This window comes from Prionailurus viverrinus, chromosome B1 (genome assembly GCF_022837055.1).
Source record: "Prionailurus viverrinus isolate Anna chromosome B1, UM_Priviv_1.0, whole genome shotgun sequence".
Classification (NCBI taxonomy): domain Eukaryota; kingdom Metazoa; phylum Chordata; class Mammalia; order Carnivora; family Felidae; genus Prionailurus; species Prionailurus viverrinus.
Genome location: NC_062564.1, coordinates 184,598,620 through 184,621,357, shown reverse-complemented (window position 1 = coordinate 184,621,357; position 22,738 = coordinate 184,598,620). Strand labels below are relative to the sequence as shown.

The following is a 22,738-nucleotide window of genomic DNA, read 5'->3' as shown; positions in this document are numbered from 1 at the left end:
TGTTTGAAAAAAAATTGAATGTAGGATCTGAAGAATTTTTTCTCAGATATTAAGTGATTTACCTTTTTTCATTTGTAATTCCATGAAAACACGTCCCAGTTGCTTGTGTTCTCTTAGGTTCTGTGTAGGTGTCATCATTTGTCTTAGATGAGAAGATCAGAGTTATTAACACAGAACTATCTTAGCACTAGCCCGTGTCCCTGCATTGTTACAGCATTCTGTGTGGTAAGTATCAAGCAGGATTTGATATTGCTGCTCCGTAGATTTAATTCTTAGACCAGTGATTATCAGTGGCGTTTTATAGTGCCTCAGAGTCATCTTCTAGCATTTCAAGAAATGATGCAAACCAGGGCAAAGATTTAACTCATTATCTTAAAAATGATTTACATGAAATAGCTGAGTTGTTGAGTGTTTACTATATACCAAGCACTATTCTTTACACTTCATATGAAATAAGCCACTTAAACCTCATAACCTTTTGATACATGACTCTTGTCACCATTTTGCTGACGAGAAAACTGAAGCACAGAGAGGGAAGTAACATACTAAAGTCATATGGCAAATAGTAACTTTGAGATACAACTACACTCGTATGTATTGGTCTGAAGATTGAGTCTGCGCTCTCAACCACTGTGTTCACTTTTGGGATGAAGAATATGGACAATTCGTGCTTTATTAACATGGTATTATTTCTAAGAGTTTGGGAATCAGTGCATTTTTCAGAACATCCAGGTTAGGATGGTGGTGTGAATAGTGGTGAAGGACTTAAACTTTGGAATTCTTTAAAATTTATGTTGGTATTAGGTTTCCTAAATAACTGTATGAAATGGAATGAATTGCCAACCCTCCCTTAGCCTTAGCTTTTTCGTCTTTACGGGTGAGAATAACAGTGATCCTTTCTGGTATGCATTCTTTCCCATTAGACATTATACTAAGCTATTTTAGTATTCTTTTTTTTTTTTAAGTTTATATATTGGGGGGGGGGGGAGGAAGAGCCATACTGTCAGTGCAGACAGAGCTGGATAGGGACTCAAACTCATGAACTGCGAGATCGTGACCTAAGCCAAAATTAAGAGGTGGATATTTAATCAGCTAGGTCACCCAGGTGCCCTGGAACCCATTTACTTTAACTGACTCACGTATCAGACCTTGGACACTGTTGATGACAGATTTCCTTGGGAAGATCTCTGCTTACGTTGTCAATGAAAAGGCTGTGGTTTTCCTCTTCATCTCTGTGTTATGTATGTATTTTGTTTCAGAGGTCTGAAATGGTTGTCTTAAGAATATTAGGAAATCCTAGCTTCTTAAATGTCTATTATTTTCCAAAATGCATATTAAACCTACCAGACTACTCAAGGTGAAAGTAATTTATTCAGGCTTTAAACTTCAACAGCAATAATAACATTGACATATAAAAACGACTCAAATTACTTTTATTTTCTGACGCTCCTGTGTGCTAGGTATGCATTTTTAAGTGAATTTTCTTCATAACCATTTGTGTTAGGTAATTTTATTTTCCTCGCTATACAGAAGAGAAATACGAGGCTGAAAAGAATGTAAGTAGTGGAGTCAGGTTTCGAATATAGTCTGTTACACTCAGAGTCTGAGTGCTTAACTGTGATGATAAATCACCTCTCCATGAATATTGAGATCTTAAAATCATATATTTAAAAATAAAAGGGGAAACACTTATGTGTCATTGTTATGTCATGGAAATCAGGACAAGAATTGTGTAGCCCAGGCCTCCTCAGGAGCTGAACTGGAAGTCACCAGCCAGTTCCTGGTGCCATTTCTTTCTTGCTGTGCTCTCTTTCGTTTCTTTCTCTCTTGGCGCTTTGACTTCTGTATGTGGTTCGTCTTGACTGTTCATAGAGTGATACCTTCGACACCAGTTTCCTTATCACCTTAAAGATCCAGAACCATCACCAAGTGACCTAGCCTTTTATGGTCGGAATTGCAGTTTCTTGTGAAATAGAATCCTTTCATCCTGGTCATGCTCTGGATTGTTTTCTTCTGGGTCAAGTGTCCATCCCTTAGTCACATGGCTGTGGCAGTGGGTGATAGGTTGAGTGAAGGATGAGCTACACTGATGTTGGTAGGGGAAGAGGTATAGGCTGAAAAGGGCCCCAGATATGAGTGCACTATTATGTGTCAGACTTTATTAAGCACTACTATAAAAATAACAGCACAAATATAAATGCAAATATAATAAAAACAAAAAATGCATAGCATCACAAATGTAAAATATAAATACAAAATACAAAGTAATGTGTATATTAGAGATACAGGGAACTGAAATCAACTTATCATCTAAAAGTTAACTTCCTGAAACTGGATATGTAAATTCCATAATGGTATTAGAAGAATATATTTAAAAGATTCATCTGGGTGAATGTTTTTGAAAGAATATTCGGTAGTCATTTATTTGAATACTTCTGTATTTGTATTGTCAATTCAGGCTTTCCTATAGTAGGTTTAATTAGGTGCATAATTGGATATGTTTAGCCAGGAACTCTAATGTAATTTGCAGTACATTGTTTGAAGATTTACCTCATAGAATTTGAATCTATTTTCTGATTTCTTAATTCACAGATTTCAACAAATAAGTGTTTTTTGTTTTCTCATGCATTTTCAATTATTGGTGACTGCTTTTAAAATTTCTTCTGTTAGCCTGTCTCATTTCTACAATTTGCACTTCTTTTTGAAGTTAAAGAAAAGTCTGAACGGTCAGAATGGTCTATAGGATATTGAGAAGAGAATTTAATGGAAGCTGATGAGTTCTAGTATGTTTGGTTGAGTTAAAAATTTTCCAACTTAATTTCAACATAAAGTGATTCTACTGCTTTCTAGTCACATTGTGATAAAAATGTTGAAGATATAGGAGATACAGACTACACTTCTATGTGGTTTGTTATGAACTGTATTATTTCGGGGTCGTGTTTTAAAACAGAAGCATATACTCCAGGGAAAATATAATTCTGTGCATTTATATAGTTTTGACCCACCTTTTGTAGGAGCCAGATAGTTCTTTTACATTAAGTGAACTATATAGATAATCTTCATGAGCTTTTTTTAAATTGCCCTTCTTTGATACCTAAATTCTTTTATTTATTTATTTTTAAATGTTTGTTTATTTTTGAGAGAGAACAAGCAGGGCAAGGGGCAGAGAGAGAGGGAGAGAGAATTCCAAGCAGGTTCCGCCTGTCAGCACAGAGTCCAGTGTGGGGCTCAATCCCACAAACTGTGAGATAGTCACCTGAACTGAAATGAAGAGTTGGATGCTCAACCAGCTGAGCGACCCAGGCACCCCAATTCTTTTATTTTGTTAAACACGTAATTTGGCAGATGTCTATACACATCCTAGGCTTTCTAAAATAGTTCAGTAGCTAGAATGTCTCATCTAGTCCATATATGGAAATTAGCTCTCTTTTCCAAAATATATTGATCCTGAACCCACAGAACTCTATTTTTATGTTGTGTTCATGTAGTGTAAAGAATTTCCTAGGACATTGGTTTTCTTTTTTTATTTTTCATGTATCACAAATATGAAACAGTTGCCATTTGTTCCAAGTGGCTGGACTATTTCCAAGGCAGGCTTCCTCCCTGCTTTTTTCATCATGGTGCTTTTCAATATAGAATTTCTCTCTAGCTCTTGAACCTTTTCCACGCTAGGGGTGGTTTCTGAACATCTCAGTGGCATTGATTTTACCAGGTATACCTACTAGATTTTGAAGGTATCTGGAAGAGCAAAGAGGAAGGGGCAGAAACAGGAAAAGAGAAAATATGAAATAGAACTAGGCAAGAGTTGTAGCAATGAGGCAGGCCTCTTTCAAAATCACTTGTAAAAATGGTATTTAGAAAACAAGGGTGAGGCACTGTCTTTAGAACAGCAAAAAGACATAAGTAATAGACCTAGATACCTGCCTTTCAAGTTATCTATGGTGAAGGACCAGAGTTTTCATTTCCAATTCATTACAGATAGGGCCTACACGATAAGTACATTTATCACATGCTTGGGTCAGAGCTTTTGAAAGTGTATAATTGCTGTAAAGGTTTCTAAATGGCTTCTCTCCATTTCTATACATACTGTAGATGAGTATCAGTTTGCTGCCTGACATCAGTCCCACGACCACATGTTGAATAGTAGTGTTGATCCTAAAATGTTTTTTTTTCATTTTATAACTGAGGTTATTAAAGCGCAGAAAAGTGAAATGATTTTTCAGTATTACACAGCTATTAAAAATTTATTTTTTTTAGGGGCTTCGTCGGTTGAGCATTTGACTTCAGCTCAGGTCATGATCTCACGGTTTGTGGGTTCGAGCCCCGCCGTCAGGCTCTGTGCTGACAGCTCAGAGCCTGGAGCCTGCTTCAGATTCTGTGTCTTCCTCTCTCTCTGCCCCTCCCCTGCTCATGCTCTGTCTCTTTCTCTCTTCCAAAATAAATAAAAACATTTAAAAAAAATTTATTTTTTTTAGTTTCAGTAGAAAACAATACAAAAGTAAAATTTGACCTTTGTCTGAAGATGATGTTCATTGTCAGCATATAAAAGTCAGAAAAATAGGTCTTGGGGGTTGGGAGTTCTAGGGGATTTTCACTTTCTGCATTATGGATTTCTGAAATAATCTTTTATATGATCTTTTATTTTTGAAATTAGAAACATTGATAAAGATACCAAATAAAATAATACCAAAACAAGAAAAATCAGAAATGAGATAGAAAAAGCATAATAATACAGAAAACTATTTGTTTCATATAATTAATGAGTTTATATGGGGAAAGTGTCAAGGCATCAGGCCTAAAAGATTGTCAGGAATAGGATTGGGAAATGGTATATAAGCCATAAAAAAAAAAGCCATAAAAAAAAGTAGTTTGCTTTTTATTTGGGAGACAGTGGGGAACATCTGAAGGATTTTATGTAATGAAGTAATATAGAGCAGGTTGCTTTTAGCAAAGAAAATTTTAGTGCACTCTCTATATTTTATTTATTCTTCTTTAACAAAATTCTTTTCACATTTTTTGTTTATTTGGGGGAGGGGCAGAGAGAGGGGGAGAGAGAGGATCCCAGCAGGCTCCGCGCTGTCAGCCCAGAGCCCGACACAGGGCTTGATCCTATGAACCATGAGATAATGAGCCAAAAATCAAGGGTGAGATGCTCAAGCGAGCCGCCCAGGTGCCTCTTTCCATATATATTTTAAAGTAAGATTAATGGAGGATCTACTTTAGTGTTATAAAATACTTTAGTTCTGACCACTATGGTCAAATGCCTTTCAGTTATAAATGATAGCTTCAAAGGTAGGAGAACACAGAAATATGAGGTAGTAGTTGAGATGAGTACTCAGTGTGTTTTGAAACACCCTGTCAGTAAGTATTTGGTAAAAATGTATAATGTTGAGGCAGTATGCTATGTTTTTGAGCATTAGAAACCTCTTGGGTTGAAATCTTAGCTCTGCTGCTTGTGATTTTTTCAACCTTGGGCAAATTACTTTACTTCCTTGGGTCTCAGTTTTCTCATCTATAAAATGGGGATACATAACACAGAACTGTCAATAAAGTTAAAAGACTGTGTGTGTGTGTGTGTGTGTGTGTGTGTGTGTGTGTGTGTAGATATATAGACATGGTACGTAATGTAGAATAGTAGCTGGTAAATAATGAGCATTAAATAAGTACTTTGTCTTTTAAAGGCTTATTTGTTTATTTTGAGAGAGAGAGAGAAGAAGAGACAATCCCAAGCAGGCTTCTCATTCTTAGTATAGAGCCTCACATGGGGCTCGAACCCATGAACTGTGAGATTATGAAATGAGTGAAAATCAAGTCAGACGTTTAACCAACTGATCTGCCCAGGTGCCCCTAAGTTTTTGTTCTTGTTATGATTAGTAGAAGACATTTTGTTAAATAAATTTTATAAGCATATAAGAATAATGTGAATACAAAATACCAAAAATATACCAGTTATTATCTGAAAATCGCCACCTACTGGATTTCAAACTTTTCTCAGTTTAGAGACTAGAATAGTGCATTTAAGTTTACTTAATTTAGTGTTTTTTCTTTTATAGTTTATCAGAGAAGATATGAAATATAAAGATGCTACTAATAAACACAGCCATCTGCACAGAGAAGATAAGCATATAACTGTTGAGGATTTATGGAAACAGTGGAAAACGTCAGAAGGTAAGACTTTTTAGTGAACTGAATCCCTCACCTGCCCTTTGCCCTGCGTAGCCATTGTCAACTCACTAATTGCATATGATTTTATGAAAAAAATCAAACTACCATTTTCTGTGAGGATACTTATATTTTAGTAAATAATTTTTCCACTTTTGATTTTGAAAAATGATTTTTATCTTTCTTAGGATTCATTATGGGTCAGCCTGTTGCCAGATAATTTGATACCTTGTACTAGAATAAGTAAGGTAATGCATGTCTGAGAGCTTAAAGTTGTGGCGTATTGCTTCAGATGTTAAGTGACATTATTATAAAAGGTTTATCAAATAAATATGGATCCCAAAGTTGTATTTTTAACTATCACATACAGTTTTCTGAGGTCTTCAGAAGGCACAGAATGTTTAAGCTTTTCCTTAAATAAGTTCTTTATGAAGTCTTCTAATAGTTGCATGATAAAGTTCTATAATTTATATTTTATCATTTTTCTGCCCTTAGATCCTCAGGCTGTCTCATGGACAGTAACTAAGTGGGGCAGGAAAAGTGTATGACCTGAAATCTCACCTTGATCCCTAATACTAGAAAAGAAAAAGATTATTATTATTATTATTATTATTATTATTATTATTTTATTTTTGAGTAACAGAGTCAACCAAAATGTCTTTTTCCAAATGTTTTTATGTTTCTATTCTTTTATCAGTCAAGCATTGGTGTTGTGTGTATTTTTCTCTGCACCTTTGAATGGTGAAATGAAAGGAGGAGGAAGTTGGGACAGACTGCCACATAAGAGGATAAAGACATAATAAAGTTCACTAGACTGGCTCTGGTAACATTTGGAAATGGGAAAATACAGAATGCTACCCCATTAGTGCTTGGTGTTTGTATTAATATATGAGAAGGTTTATAGCATGCTTTAAAAATCTGTCTCTCCATTTCCCTTCCCCATACCAATTTTAAGTAGTCAGAACTTGGGTAGTACTAGAGATGAAAGAATATCAGTGTAATGAGGGGAAAGTGCTAGAATGGTGGGAAGCTCCGTAAAACTTAATCTGTGTACAGATATGCCTTGGTTCCAGACCACCACTCTAAAGCGTATATTGCAGTAAAGCAAGTCACATGGTTTTTTGGTTTCCCAGCGCATATAAAAGTTACGTTTACACTACACTGTATTCTGTGAAGCGTGCCATAGATAACATTATGTCAAAAAAGATGTACATCCCTTAATTAAAAAAATGCTTTATTGCCAAAACATGCCAACCGCCATGTGAGCTTTCAGCAAGGTCTCATCTTTTTGCTGGTGGAGGACTTGCCTCACTGAGGGTGGCCGCTGACCGGCCAGAGCGCTTGCTGGAAGTGGAGTTGCTGTGGCAAGTTCTTAAAACAGGACCGCAATGAAGTTTGCCACGCCCACCGACTCTTCCTTTCCTGAGCAGTTTCTCAGTAACATGCAGTGCTTTTGATAGCATTTTACCCACAGTGGCACTTTTTTCCTAACTGCAAACCCTGCCCCAGCTTTATCAACTAGATTGATGTCATATTCGAAATCCTTTGTTGTCGTTTTACCAGCGCTCACAGCATCTTCACCGGGAGTAGATTCCATCTCAGGAAAACACTTTCCTTGCTCATCCATAAGCAACTCCTCATCTGTTCAAGTTTTGTCATGAGATTGAAGCAATTCAGTCCCGTCTTGAGGCTCCCTTTCTAATTCTATTCTTGCTGTTTCCACCACATCCGTAGTTACTTCCTCCACTCAAGTCCTGAACCCCTCAAAGTCCTCCAGGATGGTTGGAATCCACTTCTTCCAAACTCCAGTTAATGTTGATAGTTGCCCCTCTTCCCATGAATCACGAATGTTCCTAATGGCATTTAGAGTCATGAATCCTTTCCAGAAGGTTTTTAATTTACTTCCCATATCTATCAGAGGAATCATTTTGGCAGTATAGCCTCATGAAATGTGTTTGTTAACTGGTAAGACTTGAAAGTGGAAATTATTCCTTGATTCATGGGCCGTAGAATGGATGTTGTGTTAGCAGGCATGAAAACAACATTAATCTTGTTGTGCATCTCCATCAGAACTCTTGGGTGACCAGGTGCATTGTCAGTGAGTGGTAATATTTTGAAAGGAATCTTTATTTTCTGAGCAGCAGGTCTCAACAGTGGGCTTAAAATATTCAGTAAGCTGTGTTGTAAACGGATGTGCTGTCATCCAGGCTTTGTGGTTCCATTTATGGAGCACAGGCAGAGTGAATTTAGCATAATTCTTCAGGGCCCTAGGATTTTCATAATGGTAAACGAACATTGCCTTCCTCTTAAAGTCACCAGCCTCATTAGCGCCTAACAAAAGAGTCAGCCTTTTCTTGGAAGCTGTGAAGCCAGGCACTGATTTCCCTCCTCTAGCTGTGAAAGTCCTGGATGGCATCTCATAGTCTAAGGCTATTTTGTGTGTATTGAATATTTGTTGTTTAGTGTGGCCACCTTGGTTACTTACCTCCTGGATAGCTTGCTTCAGCTTCTGCCGTAGCCCTTGCTGCTTCACCTTGCTCTTTCACGCCGTGGAGAAATCTCGTGAACCAATCTCTGCCAGCTTCTAACTAGAAATCTGCAACTTCCTCACCTCTTTCAGGCTTCACAGAATTGAAGAGGGTCAGGGTCTTGCTCTGGATTAGGCTTTGGCTTAAGGGAACATCGTGGCTGATTTGATTCTATATCTAGACACTAAAACTTTCTCCATACAAATAAGACTGTTTCACTTTCTTATTGCGTGTACACAGGAGTAGCACTTTCAATTTCCTTCAAGAACTTTCCTTTCTGTTGACAACTTGGCTAACAGGCACAAGAGACCTAGCTTTCAGCCTGTCTCAGCTTTTCACATGCCTTCTTCTCTAGGTTTAATCATTTCTAGACAGATTAATTTTTTTGTTAAAAAATTTTTTTTAGTGTTCATCTTTGAGAGAGACAGACAGACAGACATGAGTGGGGGAGGTGCAGAGAGAGAGAGAGGGGAAGACATAGAATCCAAAGCAGGCTCTGAGCTGTCAGCACAGAGCCCAACACGGGGCTCAAACTCAAGAATCGTGAGATATCATGACCTGAGCTGAAGTCGGACGCTCAACCAACTGAGCCACCCAGGTGCTCTTCTAGCTTTTGATTTAAAGTGAGATGTGATTCTTTCTTTCACTTGAACACTTGTAGGCCATATTATATTATATTATATTATATCATATTATAGTGTATATTATACATAATTTATATTATATATTATATATTATATTATATTATATTATATTATTATATTATTATATTATATAATATATTATATATCTTTATATAATATACATTTTATATATTTATATAATATATATAATATATAATATAATATGTAATATATATATTATATTATAATATAATATATTATAGTATTAATTGGCCTGATTTCAGTATTGTTGTGTCTCAGGGAATAGGGAGAAGGGGGTGGGGAACAGCCAGTTGATGGAACAGTCAGAACACACATATTTATCAGTTAAGTTTGCCATCTTATATGGGTGCTGTTTATGCCACCCTAAAACAGTGACAGGAATGACATTAAGATCACTAATCACAGATCACCATAACAAATACAATAATGAAAAAGTTTGAAAGAGTGTGAGAGTTACTAAAATGTGACCCAGAGACAGGAAGTGAGCCAATGCTGTTGGAAAAGTGGTGCTGATAGACTTGCTCGATGCTGGGCTGCCGCAGGCCTTCAGTTCGCGAAAGGCAAGATCTGTGTGATGTGGGTGACGTGCAACAAGTAGAAGTGAGGTAAAACAAGGTCTGCCCTTGTGTGAACTGTCTCTGCAGTACATACGCATTACTGAAGGAGTTAGAGGTCCCTTATAGAGTCTGTTGCTACTAGTATGTTTTAGATTTTGGATAAGAATAAGTTGAGTGGAGCCCACTTAACTCCGTTTGAATGAAGGGAAAAAGGTGCGGTACCTTGTGATCACCTGGCATGCTCCCACGTGGTTCAGCCCCGTCCCTTGCTCGGGTAGTTGCAGCATCTGCCCTGTGTCCCCGTGCGTGTGCTTGTGCTGTGCTGCATTCTGTACTCAGCTCAACAGAGTAATCTGCTTAAAATATAAGTCAGGTTTGCTTTGTCCTGTGGCAGCTCAGAGTAAAGGCCAAAATCTCTACAAAGACCCGTAAGCCTCTACATGACCTGCCCTCCCCTGCCGCCTCTCCTCCTCCCTGTTGTGTCCCGCCCCCCCGTCTGTCTCTCTCACGCTGGTCCTCCACTGCAGGACTGCGCCTGTCCTCGCTCGCGGACCCTCAGGGAGGCCCACCCTCAGCACTCTGTTTAAGATGGATGATCACACCCCTCACTCCCTTCTACCCTTGTTTTTGGCACGCTTATCTTGTGGTCAGCTTCACATTTCTTTCCCCCATATCGAGTATCATCTTCTAGGGTATTATATAATTGACTTACTCGTTATGTTGGTGTCCTTTCTCTCTCCTGCCTCTGAGAATGCAAACTGCAGAGAGCAGGGGTTCTTTCTTTATTTTCTTTATTAATGTATCCCAAATCCTTGGGGACTCTGTCCTCAAACCATGTTTTGGTTTTTGACCATAGGGAGTTTGGTGAGATCTTTTGTGATCTATAAAAATGTTTTGTTTTGTTTTGCTTTGGCTTAAGGCCTTTCCAAGTTGAGTAGCCTCTTAAATCTCTTTCTCCCTGGGCTTTCGCCTTAATTTCCACCCCCTAAAATTTTTACCATTATGATGCTGAGATTTCCATCTAAGTCACCAAACAGCCTAAATTTATGTACTGTATTATTTTTCTCCAAACCCCAGTCTCTCACATCACCTCCTAAGGAAGTAGCACGTGGGAGGGGGAGTCTTACAGCTGCATGGGAGGAAATAGAGAAATGAATCTCAGATAAAATAAACCTCCATTAGAAGCTTTATAATCACCTAATTGATTTTCTCAATCCATGTGAGACATTTATTAAAGGAGTCATGTAAAGGCAGGGCATCGTTGCTAGATCAGCAGCATTTATTTATTTATTGATGGATGGATGGATGGATGTTTATTCTGAAAGGGGGGGGGGCGTGCAGAGAGAGAGAGAATCCCAAGCAGGCTCCCCACTGTCAGTACAGAGCCTGACGCGGGGCTGGAACTCAGGAACCATGAGATCCATGACCTGAGCCAAAATCAAAAGTCGGATGTTTAACTGACTGAGCCACCCAGGCACCCCAAGATCATTGGTTTTTAAATTATAGCCTGAAAAGACTCTGGTATCGTGAAGACATCTTAAGGCCAGGACATGCGGAATGTGCAGGATTCTGCTTTTATCTGGTGTGTTTTGTTTCTATCTAAGATTTTTGTTAGGAAACAAAGAGTAATTCTTTTGACAAGGTTTGGAAACTGCTGCTATAGACATTAGAATGTACCTTCAGCAATAGTATGTAATTCAAGGTTGTTCGGTAGAACGTTACAAACACACACTAGCGTGCTTGCATGCCTGCGGATGCTGGCAAACATATGGGCATACGTGTCTCCAGTGCCTAGAGCGGTGCCCTGTTTACTTTGATATTCAGTAAATATTGGTCAGATGCATGAATCGTACCTGATGAGCATTGGCTATTTAGTATTTCAGTTCATCCAATACTTTTGGGTATACGCATTTCTGTTGCAATAAAATATACACGTTCTTGAAAAACTTCTGTTTTGTAAAATTAGGAACTTAAAAATTACAAAAGTTTATGTGAAAAACGGGGTTGCAGCAGGCTGCTCAAAATTTATGCAGCTTTATAACCAAAGCACTAACAGTACTAATAAAAATACTAGCACAAATTGAAAAGATGTGTCAAATTCCAGATCAGTTAATACGGTAGTGGGTGTGTGCCTTTACCTTAAACAAGTAGGTCAAGATGACTTCACGGATGGAGGTGTTAGATAAGGCTGAGGTTGCTAAATTGTGTAGACAAAGGAGACCTGAGCCAGAAGCCCTGCTGAGACAGGCGGTGGCCCAATTGGGCTGAGAGGAAGGAGTGCAGCAGACAGCATGTCCGTAGCCTGCTGTTTGGCATTCTGTACACTTTGTACCCATTTGCTGTTACTTTGCGGTATAAGATGCTGATTAAGTCACACTTGAAATGGTGTGACTGTTACATTTTATTGACATGATCCTTGTTGACCAGTTGCATGTAAGCTAATTCGTGGCACAGAAGCACATGCAGCAGAACAGGTGGTATCTGTGGTGTACTAAGTAAGCCCTGGATCCCAGGTATTAGTGATGAATTAAACATATCTCTGGGCAAGAAGGAGTAATCGCTGAGTAGGAAAGACAGACAAATAATTGCAGTACATGGTGATGTGTACAATAATAGAAATAAGTGTAGGACATGGAGATAGCTCACTGGAGGAGAAATGAGCTCTCTGGTAGGATTGTATACAGAAGGTGGTGCTTGTGATAGGTTCAGAGGATTCACCAGGAGTTCTGGAGGGGGGTGAGGAGGTGGACCGTTAATGGTGGCCCCTCATGGCTCTTTCTTCAGGTACCTGGAACTTGCTGGCCGTGGAAGTGGCATGCCACAGGAACTGTGGGGGCTTTCACGCTCTACAGATTTAAACCCCAGCCCTTCTTTTTATGAGCACTCTCTGGAGGGTGAAGTGGACCTAAGACCTTTATGGCGTTGTTAACTGGGGAAAAGTAAAATTGTGTGATGCAGAAATCGATCCTGGTCTCACAGAGAGAAATTTCAGTGTCACCTGAATATACTTTTTGTGTTTGTGTGGAGAATGCTTGATCAGTCTGCACATGGCAGTAGTCCAGTGCACATGAAAGCCATTTTAGAAACTAGTATTAGATTTCAGATAGATTCTGATAAACTGGATACGTTGTTAGAATTAGGAATGCATTTAAAGAGTGGCTAGATACCTAGTGAAGGAAAATGGAGAGAGGAAGTTATTGGTTTATGTTTAAGTTTGAGGCACCATAATGGATAAAAAACTGATTAAGTAATACACTGTTTTTAAAAATGGTAACTCATTGGGCTAAATATTTATTATGACATGTGACAACCATGAGGTAATCTTTCCATCCTGTTCAGCACGGGTCTTATCTTACCTAAGATCACTGTGTAATTTGGGGCTTTACAAATTGAATAGACATTTGGAAATTTTTCAGAAGGTTTAATTTTTTTTTTTTTTTGGATTAGAAATTTAAAGAACTGAAATTGCCCGAGAGAAGAGAGATGTAGGCATACAAGTAATGGTTGTTTTCAGTTGTATATAAATTCCACCTGAAGAGAAATGACCAAGAGTATTTTCTGTTTAAGAAAGCAAAAATGTGAATGTCACATTAAAGGATAAGTAAAGGAAAAAAAAATCCTGACATTGAATGTTAAAGTTCTAAAAGTAAGGAGAATTATAGATATTTCCTTTATATGTAGATCCTTAATATTCATAAGAATATTCTTCTGGGTGTGAAGTACAAGTGGATCTCTACATGTTGATAAAAATCTTTCAGTTTTTTTTAGGTGTATGCTATTGGTTACAATGCGATTGGGATGAAAAAGAAGTATCTGTGCATGTTTAGCATTATCAGAAGGGTAACTGTAGACGTAGACCTTGCACGTGATGAGGTATCATTATCTTTGTGGCATCCGTTAACACAACATTTATTTGTAAACTTACAGTCGGCATGGCAGTCACTTTGGTAGAACACAAGTATAAGATAAGACCTTTCTCCTCAAGGGGCTTACAGTACTGTCCCATGTGCACAGATGAAATGTTAAGTAACAACTGAAGAAGGTGTGATTAAGTAGCAGGTAAGTGTTATTGTTAGGAGAGTTTTAGCAAATGGACGGATTTGTTATGAGGAAGTCTTCATTAGGGAGATGACTCTTCAGCAGGATTTTGAAAGACATAAAATGTTCTTAGAAATGATAAAGAGGAATATGCAGATTAGCACGTTAAAATGAGTAAGTAGATATGTGTAATTCCAGGCTTAAATTCTAAATCCCTCAAATAAGCACAGTTTACAAATCATAAATATAATAATTTTTAGTGTATGTGAGATAAGAATAAACCCCTGTTTTAATATTTGTCTTTTGCTGTTACATGTAATGCTTAACCATTCTGTATCTTTGTCATCTGCTAAATGGAGATAAAAATTGTGTACCACATCAAATTGTTGAGGATGAGATGAATTTGTCCACCTAAAGTGCTTAGAACAGTGCCTGGTACATAGCGAGTGCTAAATGACCATCCCTTGTTACCACTGTTTTTGTAAGATAGATGTGGGGACGTGGAGACTGATACAGATGGAAGAGGTGTCTGGGTTGGGGAATAGTAGAAAATAGGGTCAGAGGGAGAACAGACTGGTGAGCCTTGATGTTTAAACTTGATGAGCTGTTCCAGGAGTGGTAAGATTCCACTCATGAACCAGTGCTTACCATTTGGTGGTGGTTGCCTATAGCACTTATTAAAGAAGCTTGCTCTGTGGCTGGTCTCAGTAGCAAAAAAGATGTTATTGTAGAAATCGGTGGTTGGCAATATTTACTGTATCTATGGCAGGTGGTAGTGTATTTTAGCATTTTATTCATCATCACACTAAGTATGAGGAACTAAATTTTAACAGCTTCCCATTGTAGAAAGCCTTATAATGTAGAATAGTTAAGGAAAATGAATTCACTTAGGAAGACTAGCTTTGAGTTTAATATAGTGTGGATTTTAGTGGGAAGAATGAAAAAACCATGAATTCTGACAAATGTTTTACAGGAAGACTTGAATCAACTTTCCCCCTTTGTTCAGAATGAATTCCATTTTATTTTTTTCCTCCTTGTGATTTTAGATCCATTGGACTTGAGGAGAATCATTTAACTGATTCATACAGTGTACCTATTTTAGTAAATATTTATTACGAGCAAGACATTGTTCTAGTTACTGAAGATACACAGATGAAGAATATTTTTTCTGTCTTCCACCTGCCTAGAGTCTATTATTGGAGAAAAATCTGTTAATAAGCAGTTAAAGGATGTGATATGATGTAGCACAGAGATATGTAGTAGGCATTGTGGGATAATAGAATAAGAACATGTTGGTCTGTCTGCAGAGGGCAAGTAAGGCTCGAGGAATTAGTTGCATTAAGGTACATTACCCTTCATTTCTTGTTATCTCTTCACCGGGAGGCACTCTGCTGGATCAATTGCTTTCAAGATATTTGTAGTTAATATAGCACATTTCAAAAACACAGCGCTCTTAATATGCCTCTTAATATGCTTGTGCTGTCTTATTAACTCAGGTTCTTAACACTTTTCAACTTTTGTATGATACTTTTGGCTCCAGGAGAAGCTGTTGTTAGCCGTCTGTAGAGGTTCTGGGTTTTCATTGTCTACAGGAAGCAGTTTATACAAGAGAAGGCCTGTTCTTGAGGTGGAGTCTAATTTCAGAATGACAAATGTCATTATTTCTAACGTTAGTTCTAACTAACAAAAGTCTTTTGTAGTCCAAGTTGTATGTAGAGAACAGGTCACACAAATGTATTGCTCATTTATTACTGTCAACCAGCTTATTTTAAGTGCTTAACATGCGATTTTGTTAGAGTAGCATGAACATTACTTGATCAATTTGCAAAGCACTGTTCTATATTAATCAGAATTGATTTCTATACTATGCCTAATATATGCCCTTTTAAAATTCATTAAATAGCTTTCTTTTCATTGTAAAATTACATGAGTTCTGAGCACTCATAATAGGTTTCTGATCTTATTTATTCATCATTGTATGTCAGCATTTCAGTCTCCCTTTATTTCATATCTGTTTATTGGGGCTGTTTTGGTGTTTATAATTTTCATTTTCTTCTTCTTATTTCTCTTTTGTTGTTGACCCTTTTCCTTTTTTACTTCAGAATACTTGACTTTTGGAGATTTAGGGTCATTGTGTGTACTGATTTTTTAGGATTAATTATGTCTGTTTAATCTGTGGAAGATATTTCACTTTGAGATGGCTGTGTCTTTTACAGTTGTTTTGGTTTTATTCTGAAATAGAGACCATCTCTCAGAATAGGATGCAGAGAGCAATTGCCTATCGTATCTCTCTGTACTTTGGGCTCTAAAAATTGACAGTTTCTATTCTTTGGGAACTCATGAAATAGATATATGTTGTGAGCCTCACTTGTTTCTCAGATAACAAATTTTCCAGTATGTAATTCATCATATGATGAAAATGTTCTAATAATTTAAGGAAGTACTATTCTAAAATTGTTTGTAAATTTGCCTTATTATGGTTTTCTATGCACCTGAGTTATTCTACATTTCTCCTCTGCTATGTTCACAGACTCAAGGGATACCTCAAGTTTGGAGTACAGTAACAGAACCTTCTGCAGAAGGTAAAAATGAGGGCTGTCCACTTTTCAGTATGATGGACTATTTAGAAAACAGTAGCCTTTCTTAAACATCTTAATGTTCTTTCTTCATTTTCCCCAGCAGTTGGGAATCGATTCCATGTAGATTTGTGTTAAATTTGGCTTTACCATTCCTTGGTTTGGGAAGTGGGTGGGTAGGATGGACTCTAGTTATAGTTCTGTATGTTAAAATGTATATTATCACAGGAGATTCACTACATTAAATTCTACTTTAGGTGGAACAAAATTTTATTCCTGCTCTTTTAGATAAGGGACTTGTTTGTTGACAATAGTATTCTCTTCTTCAAAGACGGACAGTTGTACAAAAAAACTTTTTTTTTTTTTCCCCCAAACAAGTCTGTGTTTACTTGGGTCTTTTTTGCTATTCCATCGATTATTACTTAGCGGTTTGGAAGCAATAGAAATAATGCAGGTTACAAGTGCATTGAAAATAAAATTTTCAGAGATATTCAATAACCTATTTCTATTTGAATATGAACATGATTTATTTCTAAAAACTCTAAACATTTTTGTAATTCCGGATCATATACATGTATATATGTTTTATTACATATATAAATATGTGGTTCAGAGAGAATGAATGATAAAAAATAGGGTTAACCCCATAGTGTATGTGTATGTATCATACTTAAATACTTTCACTCTGTGGATGGTTACTCTATCAAAATCGAGTCCTGAGCACATATAAAGCTTGTTTTCTAACTTTCTCATCTGGTTAAGATGCTCTTCAATAAGACATCCTAAATGAGCATTCTTCTAACATTTGGCCAGTCTTGTGTTTCTGTTTCTTTTTCTATCAGTGTGAATTCTTCCAGGTTGTTGAAAATGGTGGACCATTTACATACTTTTGATTTAGAGTATTTAAAATCAACTGCTTACTTAAGTTACTGGCTTAAAAAAAAATTAAGAGTCTAGATCAGTCTGACAAAGTGAAACAGTAAATGTCAGTTGCATTGAATTAAGTTTTTACTTCCATCATCATTTCTTTTCCTTATCATCAGGTAAAAAGAAAGTATAAAACAGGTGTTTATCACTAGGAGTTTATGGCTGCTTAAGGGCTATGTTCTCAGACAAAATTAACAACAAAGAGTTTTAATAACTCACATAAAGGTATTATAGGTAAAGTCAGATGACTTGAGAGTTTAGTAAGAGAAGGAAAGAGAATAGCTCCCTGGGAATACTGCTGATAAGGCAAAAGCTGAGAATTAGCTAATGAAGCAAGTAATAGCTATCAGAAACATGGGAGGTAAATCAGAAAGTCTAGAGAGAAAAGTTTTCAGGACGTAATGGATGGTTGCATAGTTGAGGGCATAGTCTCCATATTGCAGAGTATCTGCTGAAAGCCCTCATGAAGAATGTTCTTTTTCACATCTCTGTAATAGGAACACATGTCTCATGTCTTTCATGTCTCTTTACATTATTTGAATCTTGATAAATTTCTTCTCCCTCACTTCCTTAGTGGTGGGTAGAGAGAGAAGACATGAAAAGTGGCTAGTAGTTCTGATATGGAGAAAAAGGATGTATTGGGACAAACCCATGAGACTGGGCAAGAAGAAAGTCATTAACCTTCAAGAAACAACTTAAACATTGATAGGAGGAATTGAATCACATATATACACAAAATAAGTGTTAAAACAGATTTAAGTGGAAGCAAGCTGAATGTGCATCAGTGGGTAAATGGATAAGGAAAATGTGGCATATACATATGATGGAATATTATTCAGCCTTAAAAAAGAAATTCTGGCATGTGTTACAACATGGGTGAACCTTGAGGACATTATGCTGAGTGAAATACACCTGTCATAAAAGGACAAATGCTGTATGATTCCATTTATCTGAGATGCCTAGAGTAGTCAAGATCATAGAGACAGAAAGCAGAATGGTGGTTGCCAGGAGCTGGGGAGAGGGGAGTGGGGAGTTACTGGTCAGTGGGCACAGAGTTTCAGTTTTGTAAGAGGAAGAGTTCTGAAGTCGGATGGTGGTGATGGTTGTACAACAATGTGAATACTTAGTACTATTGAACTGTGTGCTTAAAAATGGTGAAGATGGTAACTTTTATGTATTTTAACCTCAATTAAAAAAAAATGGTCTAAGAGAGTGGGTAGATAAGAAGTAGAGAAACAGTGGACAACCTTTTAAGGTACAGGCAAGAAAATGGAGGGAAATTGAATGGCAGTTACAAATGGCTAGTATGATCAAGTAAAGGGCTTTCTTAAGAACTGGTAGAGTTGACTGTGCTTAAAGAAACAGGGAAGCACTCTACTGACATTTTTAAAAGTTGAACATTTTTTAAAAATTTTCAATTCAGGGAGTAGTACTTTGTTCAAAAAGTACTGCGTATAAGAGTTGTAATTGGAATTATACCTTATTACATCATTTAATGCCAGCATTTATTTTCTTCATGGATAATTGTGTTGGTTTATGGATTGAAAAGATATTGTTGGCTAATAAAAAATGAATTTAAGCTAAGACAGGCTTGTGGACAGAATTGCTAGCTGGCACTCCTTACAGGCATGTCACCAAATGTTTTCAAATCCTTCGTAGAATTTATTTCCTGTGAAGAATTTGACTGACAATTCAAAAACGACGTCTTAAACTTTTGGGAAGGGGATGGGGGGGACTAGGAAAAGAGGAATTGGGAGGGTGAGTAATTAATTAAGGCCCAAGAGAGACCCTACCTTTTGAATTTGCTTATGCATTTGTTTGGTTTCTGAATTGTATGTTGTAAGAATATAGAATTCTAACGTCATTATTTTCCATGTTTTGACCAGTACGAAACATTTTATGACAGACTTTTAATGATAGTGCTACAGCTCTACTGCTACAATGAATAATGATAGGTTTCTGTGTACTAGCTGCATTCCCACTGATCCAGAGCCTGTGGCCTTAGCAAAGGTAAGCATGCCCCAGATTGCAGTGTGAGATAGTTGAAGATTGATCTGCTTTGGTAGTTGTCTAAATTTGTCTCATCTGTTTTTAATGAGCATGCTTGGTTGCATGAATTTGACCATGACATTAGACTGCATTCTCTTTTAGATGTGCAATTGGAAGCTTTTGGGTGTATAATTGGAAAAAGGGGAGGCCTAGTTTTAAGTTAGTGGATATATGTTTTAAGACTATGTCCCGATACTTTGAGTGGTTTTTAAGAATGTCCAAAAAGTAATCACTCTAGTTTCTAATGGAACCTGCACTATATTAAGTACTGGAGGCTGAATTTATCATAAAACTAAATGCTTGATCGATTAAGTTATGTGCATAACTGATTGTTCGACATGCTTTGTTGAGTGCCTTGAAATTACAGTATACTATGTCTTCTTTTTTACTGCAGAGCTTTATTTTAAAGATGGAGCAGTTTGTGTTTTAGTATGTCTTATTTTGTGACAGAAGGTAAAGACAGACTCAAATTACCTCAAATATATTGGGATATTTGTTGTAAGGATACTTTATCGTCAATGATTTTACTAATTGCAGGTGATAAAAATCAGACACTTGATTCCATTCATTATTGTGTCATCAAATGTGTATTTAGTTCTTGCTGTGAGACAGGCATTATTCTGGGTTTTGGGCATAAAGCATTGAGCAAATTAAATATTCTGCCCTCCGGAAGTTAATCCTTTTTTAGGGAGACAGATAGTAAACAAATTTGCAGGTGTGTATGTGTTCATAAGACTACTGGAACAGATAAGTGATAGGATAAAAGTAAAGTAGGGTAGCACATAGTCATTGACCAGGTAGGGTGAGGGCTTTTTAAGTAATGCAGTCAAGGAAGAACTCTGCAGAGAAGTGATATTCCCCGGTTCTAGATGTGAGTGTCAAGAGAGAGTGAGCCAAGGGGAGGTCTAGGTGAAGTACATTCCAGGCTTAGGGATCAGCCAGGCTAAGACCCTGAGGCTGGTGTGACCTCAAAGTATTTAGGGGATTATGAGAAGGCTAGTGTAGCTAGAAGATCATAACGGATGGGGAAAGTTGTACGAGACAAATCAGATCTGTGAGGTAGACAGGGGCCAGATCTCCTCGGACCTTGTAGGGCCCAATAAAGAGTTGGGGTTTTGTTGTAAGTGTAATGTAGTATATTCTATGTCTAGATTCATTTGGCAGTTTTGAGCAAAGTAGTGATACAATTTTTCTTTTGAAAAGACTACTGTAGTAACTCTGTGGGCGTTCGACTTTGAGGAAAGGGGACGAGAGTAGAAGTGAAAGGCTGAGAGGCCTTGAGGCTCTTGCAGCAACTTGGTAGGAGGAGGGTAGCAGAGAGGTCTGACTGATAATGTAGTTTGAAGGAATAGCGGACAGGACTTGCTGCTGGATTGGATTCAGAAGTCGGTCGGGGGTGGGGACAGGAACTAACGATGGCTAGATGTTATGGACCTGTGGTATTAAAATTTTTTGGAGATGGAGGCAATTAGAAAAAATCTGAACAAGCCCAATTAGAGGACTAATAATGGGGGGAGAAGTTGATAAACACTGAGGTCATGATGTAAAGACAATGCTAGGAGGTCAGGAAGCAGAGGGAGGAGCCAGAAAAGACGAGCAGTGGCCAGTGAGGTGCTATATGAGGGGAACTGGGAGAACATGAGATCCTAGAAGCTTAGGCAGGACTTTTTTTGTTTTTGTTTTTTTTAATGTTTATTTATTTATTTTGATGGAAGGGAGAAGGGCAGAGGGAGAGAGGGAGAGAGAATTCCAGGCAGGGGGCTCGATCTCACAAACCGCGAGACCATGACCTGAGCTGAAATCAAGAGGGGGACACTCAACCTACTGAGCCACCCAGGTGCCCCAAGGAAGGAAACGTTTTTTTTTTTTGTTTTTTTTTTAATTTTTTTTTTCAACGTTTATTTATTTTTGGGACAGAGAGAGACAGAGCATGAACGGGGGAGGGGCAGAGAGAGAGGGAGACACAGAATCGGAAACAGGCTCCAGGCTCTGAGCCATCAGCCCAGAGCCCGACGCGGGGCTCGAACTCACGGACCGCGAGATCGTGACCTGGCTGAAGTCAGACGCTTAACCGACTGAGCCACCCAGGCGCCCCAAGAAGGAAACGTTTTAAGAAACAGGGCACAGTCCATGTCAGATGTTCCAGAAGTTCAGATAAGACGGTGACCAAGATTAGGTTGGCAAAGCAGAGGTTAAGGTTGTTAGTGATCTTGACAAAAAGCAGTTGACTGCAGTGGTGGAAGTGAAAGTCTCATTGGAGTGGGTTAAAGAAGAAGTGAAGATGGTAAATACTGTTGGCTTTCAAACTAGATTTTGAGAAGAGAAGGTAGAAGAAAAGCTTAAAAGGTGTAGATAGGTGGGGTCTGGCAGAATGGGTCCCCTGATTAAAAAAAATATATATATAGCTACTCCTCCAGAAATATCTGATATATTCTTGATATTTAGCCAAGTGTAAAATTGGGGCTAGAAATGGATTTTCTTATGGGCTTCTTTTGGTCTTACTCTGTGTCTTATAATTACATCATTTCCCAAATACAGATGGTTTATTAAATCCCATTTTGATGTTTTAATGAAATGAGCTAATGTAACTCTCAACACTGAGAATTCTGTCGGTAAATTTTACTCCACTTTCCGCTTTCCAAAATCTTACTGGCTATTACGGATTTTCCCTACTGCACACGATTTCTTACTTTGACAAGGTGAAACCCTTGTCACTGTGTTCACTTAGGATCACTAGACATGTCTGTGTTGTGTAAGGGGAAATATAGGTGTTTTGAAAAGCATCATTGGAGGAACAGGAAAGTGAATTTGAGATGACAGAAACTAGGCACTGTCCATTCTGAGTTACTTTGCACATCTTGAGAAAGGGATGCTCTCCAGATACCTGTAAATTCAGGGAATAGCTGATTCTTGGTACATGATCTAAACACCCCCAAAAGTCAAATAGTATTCATCAACTGAAGTAATATCTAAGAATACCAATGACTCTTCCCAACTGCTATTAGGCTTATAAAGAGGAAGAATGTGGAAGGTTTTTGTAGTGCTTTGTCTTCCTGATGTCCTGGACTTCTTGTATGAGTCACTCACGAATTTTTGCCAAATGAGGCCTTTGCAATAGGGAAGAAGAACAAATGTGATATCAGAGAGCCAATGAGTATGGCATTTACTAAGGTATCAGAGAATTAGTTGTCTAGGAGCATTTGCCTTTATGAAATTACAAAAAGGGCTTAAGTTAT

General features: G+C 37.7%; 1 protein-coding gene across 3 annotated transcripts in view; it reads left to right on the top strand.

Annotated features, from left to right (window-relative positions):
- Positions 1–22,738, top strand: part of STIM2 (stromal interaction molecule 2) — a 151,443-nt gene that overhangs the window by 84,114 nt on the left and 44,591 nt on the right. For all 3 annotated transcript variants that reach the window (XM_047856571.1, XM_047856570.1, XM_047856572.1), the window contains one exon: positions 6,054–6,168. In XM_047856571.1, the coding sequence (XP_047712527.1) occupies positions 6,054–6,168 (115 nt within the window). The remainder of the gene's footprint in view (positions 1–6,053; positions 6,169–22,738) is intronic.